The 13,380-nt window shown below is 41.3% G+C and overlaps 2 protein-coding genes across 7 annotated transcripts; one reads left to right on the forward strand and one right to left on the reverse strand.

Annotated features, from left to right (window-relative positions):
- The first annotated feature begins 364 nt into the window (after positions 1 to 364).
- LOC144077661 (volume-regulated anion channel subunit LRRC8C) lies at positions 365 to 12,802 on the forward strand. Of its 6 annotated transcripts, none has more exons than XM_077605559.1 (10): positions 365 to 534; positions 2,495 to 2,660; positions 2,812 to 9,392; positions 10,365 to 10,520; positions 10,704 to 10,789; positions 11,958 to 12,076; positions 12,141 to 12,257; positions 12,321 to 12,437; positions 12,503 to 12,616; positions 12,669 to 12,802. In XM_077605559.1, the coding sequence occupies exons 2-3, from the start codon at positions 2,520 to 2,522 to the stop codon at positions 5,098 to 5,100; spliced, it is 2,430 nt and encodes an 809-aa protein (XP_077461685.1). In that variant the 5' UTR covers positions 365 to 534; positions 2,495 to 2,519; the 3' UTR covers positions 5,101 to 9,392; positions 10,365 to 10,520; positions 10,704 to 10,789; positions 11,958 to 12,076; positions 12,141 to 12,257; positions 12,321 to 12,437; positions 12,503 to 12,616; positions 12,669 to 12,802. The 6 variants fall into 6 exon arrangements, with proteins under 6 accessions (XP_077461685.1, XP_077461684.1, XP_077461688.1 ...); XM_077605558.1 differs by having other exon boundaries at positions 2,515 to 2,660; XM_077605562.1 differs by lacking the exon at positions 12,503 to 12,616 and having other exon boundaries at positions 2,515 to 2,660.
- On the reverse strand, positions 7,642 to 9,562 carry cdkn2d (cyclin-dependent kinase inhibitor 2D (p19, inhibits CDK4)). The gene is made up of 3 exons (XM_077605569.1): positions 9,389 to 9,562; positions 9,041 to 9,207; positions 7,642 to 8,507 (listed from the first exon to the last, which is right to left on the reverse strand). Exons 2-3 carry the CDS (start codon positions 9,173 to 9,175, stop codon positions 8,154 to 8,156), a joined length of 489 nt encoding a protein of 162 aa, XP_077461695.1. The 5' UTR covers positions 9,176 to 9,207; positions 9,389 to 9,562; the 3' UTR covers positions 7,642 to 8,153.
- Positions 12,803 to 13,380: the final 578 nt, after the last annotated feature.

Raw genomic sequence — 13,380 nt, forward strand, 5'->3', positions numbered from 1 at the left:
AATTGTGTAAAATTATGGAATGTAGCACCCAACATTTTTACTCTATTTTTAGTTTTAAAGCTTGGAAGTATTTTTCATAATTACTGTAATAATTTCTTTAATAATTGCTTCACTGAACAGTGTGTGGTAGACTGCAATTGTCACATCAATGATCTTTGTCCAAATTTTATTGAAGATAATTTAGCCTATAAACCAGAAAATTTAAGGCAATCTTCATTTTCCATCTCGCTTATCCTCACTCAACGATTGTGGCCCATGAATCACACAAAAACACAAAAAACAACTCTTATTTTAATAAGCTAATTGAATATTGTGGAATGATAACCTTACTAATGTATCGCCAATCGTATTGTAAACTAATCTGAGAGAACACTTTTATTTTTATTTTTTTGTGTCAAGGCCTCAGAGCTAAAATGCCTTTATTTTGAAGCGTCACCTCGGATGTGCAGCCTAATCACGATACTTGACACCGGTACGCTCTGTTTTCTTAGGAAAACTACCTGATACACCCGTGGATCTCGTCGGACGCAGCAGGTAAGGCCAATATTGTTGAATAAAGTCGAATTTTCATGCGAATGTTTGACGGCGCATGGTAAAAATAGTAAATAAATAAATAAAACAATAGAAAAGTAATCCAAGTTTAAGCAGAAATGGTCAGGTTACACCACTTTAAGGAGATGGTCATTTAGCAATGTTTTTTGTCGCGCACCTGAGATGATTTTCTGAACCGCATATCTTCCTACGCATACCGACGGTCGAACCAAACAAATGCTGCCTCCCTCAGAATGGCAAATCATCAATTAAAATTGTTGGCTGTTGATACAGCAGAAGTTGTCGAGATATGCTGAGAGTTTGTGTGAAACTCAAATACTAAACTGGGCGGCTACAAAATTGTTGTCAAACTCGTTTATCCACCAAAACACCTGACCTTAGTTCCTATTTGGGTTGGCAGCATAAACATTTGGGATACACCCAATGAGGCATAATCAATTATGCTGTAATTAAAACTTGGGTAACAAAATCTTAATTACATCTATAGCAGGGGTCTCCTACGCCGGTACTCGAGGGCCCCCAACCAGTCTGTTTTCCATATCGCCCTCCTCTAGCACACCTGAATCAAATGATCAACTCCTCAGAAAGCTGTCCAGGAGCGATCCTGATTATTTGATTCAGTTGTGTTGGTGGAGGGAGACAGACTGGATATGGGCCCTCGAGGCCCAGAGTTGGAGACCCCTGATCCATATGTATGATAATGTTTTAAATCACCAATTTAACCAATTTGTGTGCGGTCGATTGGTCGCCGGTCTTTTGGTCGCCCCGACCGCAAAAACGGGCGACCAAAAGACCGGCGACCAAAAGACCGGTGACAAAACAAGGTAAAACAACATGGTGTACGCATCAATAAAAGCCAACAATGGCCATGAGCAGTTTCACTGAGCTGACATGTGAGTGTATAAGAGTTTGTATGTACATGCGTTGTCCCTTTAAGAAGCTACGTCAGTCAGGGTCTTAACAAGTTCTCCAAAAGACCGGCGACCAATCGACCGTGTACCACCAATTCAAGGGCAGTGGTTGCAAAAATGGACAGCTATTGAATTGTTCACACTTAAGACCTTTAGTCCTTTGTAGAATAAGTGACTACTTTGATCATCTCATTTTCTGAACTGCTTTATCCTCACTAGGGTCGCAGGGGGTGCTGGAACCTAATCCAGCTGATTTTGGACCAGAGGCGGGGGACAATTGGTGGCCAGCCAATTGCAGGGCACAAGGAGACAAACAACCATTCACTTTCACACTCATAGCTAGGGGCAATTTAGAGTGTCCCATCAGCCTACCATGCATGTCTTTGGAATGTGGGAGGAAACTGGAGTACCCAGAGAAAACCCACGCAGGCCCAGGAGAACATGCAAACTCCACACAGGTGGACCGACCTGGATTTGAACCCGGGTCCCCTATTGTGAGGCCGACGCACTAACCACTCAGCCGCCGGGCCGCCCACTTTTTGTCATAGAAAACTAAATTAATGCAATTTAAAAAACGGTTAAGGCCACAAGTAACAGTTATCCCGTGACCACAAGCCTCCACCCCTCCCCAGTATTTAACTCATTGCATGCATTGACAGCGATAGATGTTATTTTGTAAATTACTCGATTAAAATAAGCAGCTGTTTGCATTGCATATCGACCATGTAGTCTGCTAAGCTGCAGCATTAGCTACTTATGTTGAGGGCAATGGGAGATGTGCAGCACTGGGAGGAGCTTACATTGCAGAGAAGGGGAGGGGCTCTGCATTAGGGAGGAGCTTTGCAGAACCAAGGGTTTGCGCTGACAGTGAGAGAGCGATTTGGAGATTGCACTAACATACATAAGAAGCTAAGAAAAATACTCTCTGTGTCTAATTAACGAGTGAATGACCTAATGACACAATTGAAAGCTCAATAAAGTCAATAAAGCTCTTAGCCTGTGGTTCTCGTTGGCTGTTTGTTCCTCTCAAGTAACGACTGTGGAATTGCAGCCAGGATGATCCCAGTGGGAGAATTTCGAAACATTGGCATCGAGCAGAACTCCAAGTACCGAGTACTCAAGCCGTGGTGGGATGTTTTCTCTGAGTACCTGTGTGTCGCCATGCTCATGATCGGAGTCTTTGGATGCACGCTGCAGGTGAGCTGCCATCAAATGTTGTCCATCTTCAGAACTGTTAGGCAGCCATGCACCCCACAAACAATTTGTATCCCTTTTTTACTATTTTACTCGGTTTCAATATTTTTTTTTCAAAAGAGAGAAGGTAACCCTTACCATCTGTTCCCCTCAGCTCACCCAAGACAAGATCGCTTGCCTGCCAAGTCACTTCACCAGTCCGACCCCTGGCGCCATCGACTGTAGTTACATAGGCAGCTATGGCCAAAACCAGTCATTGGAGAGCCTCAATTTAAATCCTAGCAAACCCGTCATACGGGAAGTACTCGGCCGCAAGAATAACCTGGACATTCACCAGTATGTCTTTATCAACCACTACTGCTACGAGCGATTTCTGCACTGGTACGCAAAGTACTTCCCGTATCTCGTGGTAATCCACACCATGATTTTCATGGTGACCAGTAGCTTTTGGTTCAAATTCCCTGGGACGTCCTCCAAACTTGACCTCTTTGTAACCATCCTGGGGAAATGCTTTGACTCCCCCTGGACCACCAGGGCCTTGAGTGAGGTTTCTGAGGAAAGAGGTGAAGAAAAGTTGTTCAGCTGGAGGAGAAGTACGGTGTCCAAAGATCCTGCAGAACGTCGGGCCGACGAGGAGGAAACACTTTTGCTTCAGCGGACCCCCTCGTCTAAATCGAATGCAGATAAGAAGACTCAGGAGTCTCAGCCAGCTCCGTCTGTGTTGGATAAAAAGGAAGGAGAGCAAGCTAAAGCTTTGTTTGAAAAGGTGAAAAAGTTCCGAACTCACGTCGAAGAAGCAGACATCTTGTACATAATGTATGTGTTGCAAACGTCCCTGAAGGTCTTTAAGTTCCTTTTAATCATTTGCTACACGGCAGCGTTGTCTCCAAACATTGAGATTGTAGTACGCTGTTTGGTTCCCCCCGAGCTAACTGGTTTTGACATCTACTGCTGTAACCACAACAAAGCTCACCTATTCTCCAAGCTGGCCTATTGTTACATTAGTTTTGTTGCCGTCTATGGGCTGTTGTGCATTTACACTCTGTACTGGCAGTTCCACCGCCCCTTGAGGATCTACTCCTTTGAGCAAGTCAGGCTAGAGACGGGCATCAGCGACATACCCGACGTGAAAAATGATTTCGCTTTCCTGCTTCACCTGGTGGACCAGTACGATGACCTTTACGCTAAAAGATTCGCTTTCTTTCTGTCCGAAGTGAGCGAGAGCCGGCTCCATCAGCTTAACCTTAATTATGAATGGACTGCCAAAAAATTGCGCAGCCGTCTGACTAAAAACGCTAAGGACCAAAATGAACTACACCTGGTTCTGCTGGTGGGACTTCCCGACACGGTCTACGAGGTGGCTGAGATCCAGTCGCTGAAATTAGAACAGGTTAAGAATGTCTTCTTCTCCCCCAGCGTGGCTAAACTGCAGAGTCTTCAGGATCTATCCCTGATATACTGCCAGGCCAAGGTTCAGCTGCCTGCCTTAAAATACTTTCAAGAACATTTGAAGTTCTTGCGCTTGAGTTTTGAAAGTCTGGATGAGGTTCCTGAGTGGATGTACCGCTTGCAAAATCTCGAGGAGTTGCATCTGAATGGACCGCTAACCAACGAGATGGCACGAAGCGCCCAACTGGACACCCTTCGAGAGCTCACAGCCCTAAATGTCCTCACCCTGCGGTCCAATCTCACAAAAATCCCGATGAGCATCAGCGACGTCGCGCATCAGCTGGAGCGTTTGTGCATCTACAACGAAGGCACCAAGATCCAAGCCTACAGTGCCCTGAAGAAGCTTACCAACCTGGTCTCGTTGGAATTGGTGGGCTGCCAACTGGAGCGCATCCCGAGTGCTGTCTTCAGCTTGAATAATCTGCAAGAGTTGGACCTGAAGGAAAACAAGTTGACCACCGTGGAAGAAATTCTGAGCTTGCAACACTGCAAACGGCTTACGACTTTGCGCCTATGGCACAACAAGATCACTTACATTCCTGATCATATCAGCAAGCTTTCCAGACTGGAGACTCTGGATGTCAGCTGGAATAAGATGCGAAATCTGTCAAAGCGCCTCTTCTATTGTATCAAACTGAGGCATTTGGACATCTCGCATAACCAGCTGACTACCATACCCCCCGAAATTGGAATCCTGCAGAGTCTTCAGTTCTTTTCTGCTGCTTACAACTCATTAGAGACCTTACCGGATGAATTGTTCACATGCAAAAGACTGACGACTCTGATCCTTGGAAACAACTGCTTGCCTTACCTAAGCTCCAGGGTGGCCAACCTTTCCCAACTTATGCGACTGGAACTCAAAGGGAACCGCCTGGATGGCCTACCTGTTGAGGTAGCGGACTGTCCCTTGCTGACAACCAGTGGACTTGTAGCAGAGGAAAACCTGCTGGAGTTGTTGCCTGCACATGTGCGCACAAGGTTGATGAGTTGCTAAATCAATCCAAAGGCTTTTGACTGATGTGTCTGGATTTCACTGTGATGCCTATGTTGGGTTATATTGGATGGACATCGAATTCAAATAGAAAACTAATGCTGTTTTAAGTCTTGATGCCATCCAGTTGCTATCACTTCAATTCTCTGGGAAATAACCTTGACAAAAGATAATATTCGCAGGGAATTGCAGGCCAGTGGCCCGTTTTTATACTTTACAGTGGTACCTCTACTTACGAATATCTCTACATACGAAATATTCAGGTTATGAAAAGCCTCAATGGGAAAATTTTGTCTCCAGATACGTAAGAAATTTCAAGTTCCGAAATGCGAATTCTAAAAAAATTGAACTGTGTCTTGTAGCATTCTCTATTTCATTTTGATATTGCCAGTATAGCTCTCCCATTGGCTATTAGTGGGATAGCGGGAACTGGCGCACAATTAGCACGGCCGTACAACCAAAATCTCCCTTTCGATACATCTTTCTTCGGAACCATGGCAATACTGCCCCAGCAGTGTTTTTTTTTAATTCATGTGCCTTTGACCCCCGTTTGTTACGAGTTCTATCACGTTGTTTCTTGAGTTTTTCTTGGTCTGTTCAATGCAGCTTTATTCTTTGCTTTTCATTATGGGCCCCAAAAAGTTGTGGTGAAACTGAAAAGAAAAAGCATGCTGTTATCAAAGTGTGCGCGAATATTGTTATTGCCCAGCTCACCAAAGGCAATCATCGTTTGATCGATAGTTCAGCAAATTTTACATCATTTTAAGTTGTGTTTTTATATACCTGTGTGCATGTTTACTCAGCTGTCAAACGTTTGCCTCCTCCACCCTCAACTGTACATACGCCCATCCACTCCAATGGTAAATAATTTTCTTATCTTTTTTTTATTTATTTACACTTTTCACATATTGCATACACAAATGGTTAACACTTTTTAAATTTTAAATGGTTTCGGGGTAGCGAATTAAAGCTTTTACATGTATCATAGTTCTCTCCTTGATAAAAATCTAAGTTACGAAGCTGCGAAACATTGAGTTTGTTTCTACATATACAGTTTGAAATGTTGAAAAAAATGCCTTTATTTCATATAGGACCACAAGCCTTTATGCTCTTTTTACTTGTGTGGAGTCTTCGTAATGTCGTAATCAATGTTTCCCACAGTGTCATGTTGCTGCCATTTAGGTGGCAAAAAAAGTAAAAGGAGACTGAAGAAAGCTTTTCTTTGTACAGTATAAAAGATGTGCTGTTTTACCTGAGTGAGAAGGAAGATGACTGAATGAGATGTAGTTTTTTTTAAAGATAAAGGATGTCAATAAGTCACGTAAAGTTAAAGTGGTTCATTTCTCTGTTTTGCTACACATCATCATCAACCGCAAATAGGTAAAACTTCGTACAATTATACACAAGTACTACATGATATCATTGCCGTTTAATTGTGATGTCATTTAACATTTACACCAAACCCCAACTGACGGCGGTAGTGTTTCTCTGGGCTGCAGCCGTGCAATCATGCCATGACTTGCATGGATGAAACATGGTTGTGTTTTTATAGACATAACTCAGGAATACAGTGCAGCTAACCAAAACATGCATGTTCTTGTTCTCTGCAGGTATGCCACGTGAGCTCTGGTACAACCGGTTCCTCGTCAGTTAAGTTTTGTAAAACAAAAATAATCCTAGGAGATGCAAAGCCTTGTGAAGAACCATTTTGTGTTTCCGGGCGTGGCCCTTTAAGTCAATCTAAATTGTGCAAACAAACTAGCAACCAATTTTAGCTTTCCTCATGCGAAACAAGATATTTTCCACAGGTGTAGGTGTGGATAGTCTTTCAATTCATCTCATAATGAATTGTTTCTCAGCTTATTTTTTTCGGTAGATTTTTTTTCAATTAATAATGCGGGTAAGTTTTAACTTATCTTGAATAATAGCATTGTACAACTACTCCATCAGGATTAGTCAACATACTATACTAAAACCTTTACTCTTTCTAGACCAAATGACTGATATGGCCTCACAGTTCTAAGGTCGAGGGGTCGATCCCAGGTGGGTCCTCACGGCCTGGGCTTGCGTGGGTTTTCTCCAGTTTTCCTCCCACATCCCAAACATGCAGGGTAGTTCTGGTTGATTGAAGACTCTAAATTGCCCCTAGGTATGATTGTGGGCATAAATAGTTGTCCGGTTCTTTGTGCCCTGTGATTAGTTGGCCACCAATTCAGGGTGTCTCCCCCCTTGTGCCCACGGTTAAGTGGGATAGGCTCCAGCACCCCCTACAACCATTGTGAGTAGGTAAGGCCATGTAAAAGGATTTTATTTGTAAAACAAGACTATATTAACAATAATAAAAAAAAAAAAGACCATTTATAGGAATGTTTTTCTTTGTTAAAAATGACCATGTATAGGAAAAGTAAAGTATATTTTAAGTAGTATAAAGTATTCTTGTCAATTCTAAAATTCAACTATTTGCATTGACCCTGAAGATAAAACAAGCATATTTGTCATAATTTTAAAACATGAACTGGAGTGAAACATCATGGAGTCCACAACTTTAGATCTTGACGTCAAGTTTATTATTTTGTGCCTTCATATTCAAACAGCAAACTGATTTTTTCAACTTCTCTGTATTATAGGTATTCTGAGAGCATAAATTAAAAACAAAAACCAATTAAGAAAAACAAAAAAATTACTGCTATATCAATAAATAATTCAATCTAAATTCATGCAACAAGTAATGCCAGGTTAAGTTCATTTTGCACCACTTCAAGTTTCATAACATTAAAAAAGACAACTCAACTGTTACAATTGCTACAAATGAGCACACAGTGGGAGGAGATCAAAATAATGTGCGCTCCCAATTAATTCAAAGAGCAAAGATAAATACATATTAGTAAATAAGGTGCCAACATTGCACTGTGCAAAACCACCAACTGGAAAATAGCTGCCATGACCACGTAAGTGCATCGTGTAGGAACTCGGAGCTACGGAAAAGAACAAAGAAACTTGCACGCAAACACCAACGAAATTCAAGTCAAAAGGTTGGAACGAGGATTAACCCAAGACTACGAGCGAATGTAATCGAAGAGCAGTCGGATCATTTCGGGACGGCTGTGCACCCGGGCCACGTCGACGGGCGTCTGGCCGAAGGCGTTGGCGTGCCTCAGGTCGGAGAGCGGCGCCAGGAACTCCACGGCTTGGTGGTGGCCCTCCCGTATGGCCAGGTGGATGGGCAGCGCGCCGTATCGGTCCGCCATGTTCACCGAGGCACCGTACTCCACCAGCACTCGCAGCGTATCCACAAAGCCTGAGCGTGCCGCATCGTGAATCGGAGCAATTCCGCTCTCGTCTCGCAAGTTGGGGTCAGCTCCTCTTTCCAGGAGCAAGCGGGCGACACTCGAGTTGCCCATCATCATCACCTGAAGACCAACGATATTCCAGTCAAAAAAAACACACGAAATGAAACTTTCAGGTTACAGAACGCTTTCATTTGCAAATTACTGTTCCAATAGACGAAAACATAGAACATTGCGAGCTTAGATCATTTATAAAGAGTTAAGTTAGTAGTTTATTGAGGAACATGGAACAAATTAGAGAATTTACATATAAAGTACTGTTTTACTTACGAAAAATCCAAGTTACGAAATAGGTACTGGTAATTTCGTAGGTAAAAGTACCAATGTATTGGAATTTTGATTTTAAAAATTAACTAAAATCTAGAAACATACACTTCCCAGTAAGGCAAATATTTGTAATTGTATATTATTTAACTCATTGTGTGCCTTTGACAACAACACACGTCCATTTCGTTTAAAGATGAAAGACTGCCTCTGAATGCGCTCCTTTCAAAACCATTTAATTATTTAAATGTGTGCCCGCTACGTGGTTAAATCCAAATATCGAATACATGTTCAAACCGCCCCTCTGACACGATCTATAGTCTATACTTTACCTGTAAAGCCGTCCTGCCGAACCGATTGACCGTATCGGGATGCAGCCTGTATTCTTCCAGAATCCTCCGCACTTCGCCGAGGTTCCCCCTGGCCGCCGCTCTCGTCAACCCTTCGGTGTCGCGTAACTGAACCATGTTGACACAGGGTTACTCTTCGCGTCTGCTTTCTGGGAGAAAAGACGGAAGGAAAGATGCCTCGTTGAAGAATAAAGGCGACGAGGGAGGAGGAACTCGTTACGTTCGGTAAGCGGCTCCCGTCCAAAGGCGTCGAAGTCAAGCGGGATGGTTAGCACGAAGGCTAAACGCTAACATGAAAGATGCCGGTGAAAAGAGGATGGAAAAGCCTACCTTGGTGAGTTCTTTTGGATTTAGCGACGTCGCCGAGATCTTTATGTCTGTCGCAACCAACTAGAATGGAATAAGATTGACGAATATTTTTAGCGTGATTTTAAAAAAACTACATTTACGCGCAGAGACAACAAACACAGCCGCGTTTCGAGTGTACAATTTACAAACACTAAGGAGGAGCACACGTCGACCAATCGTGGCTCGTCAGGAGGGTGGAGTCTTACCATATTTGGTAAAGAGACGAAGGCAAAGCTCCGTTACTACATTATCACCGTGGCAACAGTAAGAATCGACCAATCAGAACGCGTGGTGGAGAAAGCGGGCAATTTGGATTCGTTCATGTTTGTGGAGGAAATTCATTCAAGTCATTTTACTCACTCGACTACCTTGGAATTCGAAGGATCTGTTGTAAACACAGAATGAAAACAATAAACTTCTATATTTTGAAAAGACAGACACCATTAAAACTATAAATTATGGTCATTTTATTTAAGGAAAGACTGAATGACTTAGTCTTTTTGAATGGCGAAATGGTTCATCGTCCACCGAGATTCGAACCCTGCCTGCCCACACGGCAGTCAGGAGAACGAACCTCTACGCCACGAATTGGCCACAATTTACTTTGTCATTATTGGAATTTCTAGAAGTAAAAAACAAACACTAAAGTGCATGTCATCACAATGTTCATAATGTGCAATACTGTATTTTAAAGGATTAAATCCCAAACAAAAATATTTACAGCTCCCCCCACTAACTAATGCACGTTATGATGAAACTGTGTTTTTTAAGTATGAATGCCTAATCAACACGTATTTACAGCCCCGCCCCACCCACTGACTAATGCATGTTATTATGAAAACAATGTATTTTTTTAAGTATTAAAGTCCAACCAAAAAGCATTTACAGCCCCCCACACACTGACTAACGCACGTTATTATGAAAACAATTGATATTTTTGTGTGTCTATTTTTAATAGGCGTGGCCGAGGTCACAGTTCAAATTGCCGACGTCAAACCCCAAAATGGCTGATGAGCCAGGAGGCAACACGGGCGTGCACTGCAGAGCAGCTCAAAAGTGACGATTTGCCGAAGAAAGCCTGACAAACTTCTCACAGGACGATGCAGCACATTTGGTACGTTATCATTTGGGGATTTCGAAGCCCCAGTTCTCGTCTTAAGAGTGATAAGAGCATGATTCGTTGACGTGATGTAGCCCCATGTGTGTGCAGACAGCAAAATGTTTGCTAACGAATTGGCTACATTGCGCTACCGATCGCTCTTTGTTTAAAAACTAATCATTCCATTGTGTGTTTCAGTCCCTCAACGAGCACAGACTGCTGGGAAACCTCAAGAATGTGGCCAAAACGACCAGAAAGGGGCATCTTGTCGACGCCATAACAAAGTGAGTCATTTTTAAATAGTTCCGATTTTATCGATCTATCCGTGTAATATTTAAACGTCAGCGTTCAGTGTTCAAGGCTTTGCGCAATTGGCTCGTTTTTCATCATGATATATTCAACTTTCGAATGAAAACACTAACTAGCTTGGTGTTTTTTAATAGCAAAAACCTGTGGATAAGTCACCCACACAAATGCCATTAGTGGACGTGTAAGGAATAAACAGTAATCCCTCGATTATCGCGGTTAATGTAGACCAGACATGGCTGCGATAAAGGAAAAACTGTAAAGTAGGGTCATCCCTATTGAATTTAATTTAAAAATTACTATAGTGGCAAGTGTAGGAGTAGCTTCTGCTTGTGAGTTTCACATCTTTCTGAACTTACAAATAATAAGCAAACATAGGCTTTGTCATCATACCCAGATAACTGCGTATGACGAAATTGGTAATTGGTACAAAATTCTGCCATGTAGTGGAACTGTGCACTCAAATAGATTATATACTTTTACCATGTCATACCTGCCCTTATAAATGATTATGATTCCCCTTACAAACACCGTACGAGTCGTACGGTGTTTGTAAGGGGAATCATAATCATTTATAAGGGCAGTTATCAGCAGAGGTTGACAGGTATGCCATGTTAACTTTCTTAAAGACGTCAGGGCTTGGACCATTTCATTTTTAGTTTTAACAAAACCTAAGACATTATTCAACAATAGTGCAGGTGTCATTTTTGACTCATTTAAACATTTTTTTCCTTGGCATAAGAGAAAAACAAGCTTTTTGGATATTTATTTTTTTAAGAATGAATGGATTTGAAATAATTGACTGAAAAACTCTAGGCAGAAGTAGGATTTATTTTATTTATTATTTTCATGTAATTTGTACCTTGTGGGCCCCTGTCCAGTGTGTTTTCAATATTTCCCACCACATCAAGATCCTGATTATTTGTTTGTGGAGGAAAACATGAAAAATAGACTGGATAGGGGCCTTTAAAGACTCAGATCATTTTTAGTCTCTCTGCAGCAGACATCAGGAGTATGTCTGATAGAAAAAAAAAAAAAGCTAAATGTCGGAGTTTTTTAGTTAAATTTGACTTAATTAGGCCCTAGTCTGTATTTCTTTTTTATGTAACTTAATCTATTGTGCCTTGACCCCTTTTTGTTTTCCAGAATTCCATGCAAGGGGGACCAGGTTTCCTGCCTATGTACAGATAGGCTGACGCACCCCCTCATTTCTCGGTGCTGGGTGTTACGCCAGAACCTATCTCCAAAGTTTTTCAAAATAAAAGGTAAGACCTTGTGAATGGTTTTTTACTTAACTTTGTGCCATGACCCCTTTTTTTTGTTTTCCAGAATTCCACAAGGGGGACAAGGTTTCCTGCCTATGTACAGATAGGCTGACGCACCCCCTCATTTCTTGGTGCTGGGTGTTACGCCAGAACCTATCTCCAAAGTTTTTCAAAATAAAAGGTAAGACCTTGTGAATGTTTTTTTACTTAACTTTGTGCCATGACCCCTTTTTTTGTTTTCCAGAATTCCACAAGGGGGACAAGGTTTCCTGCCTATGTACAGATAGGCTGACGCACCCCCTCATTTCTCGGTGCTGGGTGTTACGCCAGAACCTATCTCCAAAGTTTTTCAAAATAAAAGGTAAGACCTTGCAAATGTTTTTTAACTTAACTTTGTGTATTGACCCCTTTTTTGTTTTCCACAAGTCCATGCAAGGGGGACAAGGTTTCCTGCCTATGTACAGATAGGCTGAGGCACCCCCTTTTCTCGGTGCTGGTGGTTACGCGAAAACCTATCAGTGAAGTTTTTCAAAATAAAAGGTAAGACCTTGTGAATGGTGTTTTACTTTGTATTGACCCCCTTTTTTTCCAGATTTCCACCTGGTGCCAAGGGGAGTTTCTTCGTCCATTTGAAAAGGGATGAAGGCAGAACTGATTTTTAAAAATGCTGGAGGGCCTGCGCGAACCTATCTCCGAAGTTTTTCAAAATAAAAGTTTTTCAAAGTATACATGTTTGTCTTTATCTAACAAAAAAATGCAAGTAACATTTGAAGTTAAAAAAATTTATTTACAGGTAAACATTTCAACTTATACTTAGTTGGCATTACATTGAAGTGTTGATTGGTTCAGCCAGTCTTTTCTACCTGTAGACATGGGACAAAACATTTTAGTTAAAGGTTCATAAAACAATTTTACACTTACAATTAATTTTGAAAAATACACTTTGAAACTAAAACAAGAAAAAAAAATAGGTGAATAAAGTATAAAATTAGAAGAAAAAACGGGGAGTAAACACTTAGAAAATAAAATTAGGAAAAAAAGCTGGGAGAATAAACACTTAGAAAATAAAATTAGGAAAAAATGGTATATAGAATTTAAAAAAAAGCTGGGGGAATAAACACTTAGAAAATAAAATTAGGAAAAAATGGTATATAGAATTTAAAAAAAAGCTGGGGGAATAAACACTTAGAAAATAAAATTAGGAAAAAATGGTATATAGAATTTAAAAAAAAGCTGGGGGAATAAACACTTAGAAAATAAAATTAGGAGATTAAAAAAAAAAAGGGAAAACACTTGGAAAATAA

The sequence above is a fragment of the Stigmatopora argus genome, chromosome 7 (assembly GCF_051989625.1).
Source record: "Stigmatopora argus isolate UIUO_Sarg chromosome 7, RoL_Sarg_1.0, whole genome shotgun sequence".
Taxonomy (NCBI): Eukaryota; Metazoa; Chordata; class Actinopteri; order Syngnathiformes; family Syngnathidae; genus Stigmatopora; species Stigmatopora argus.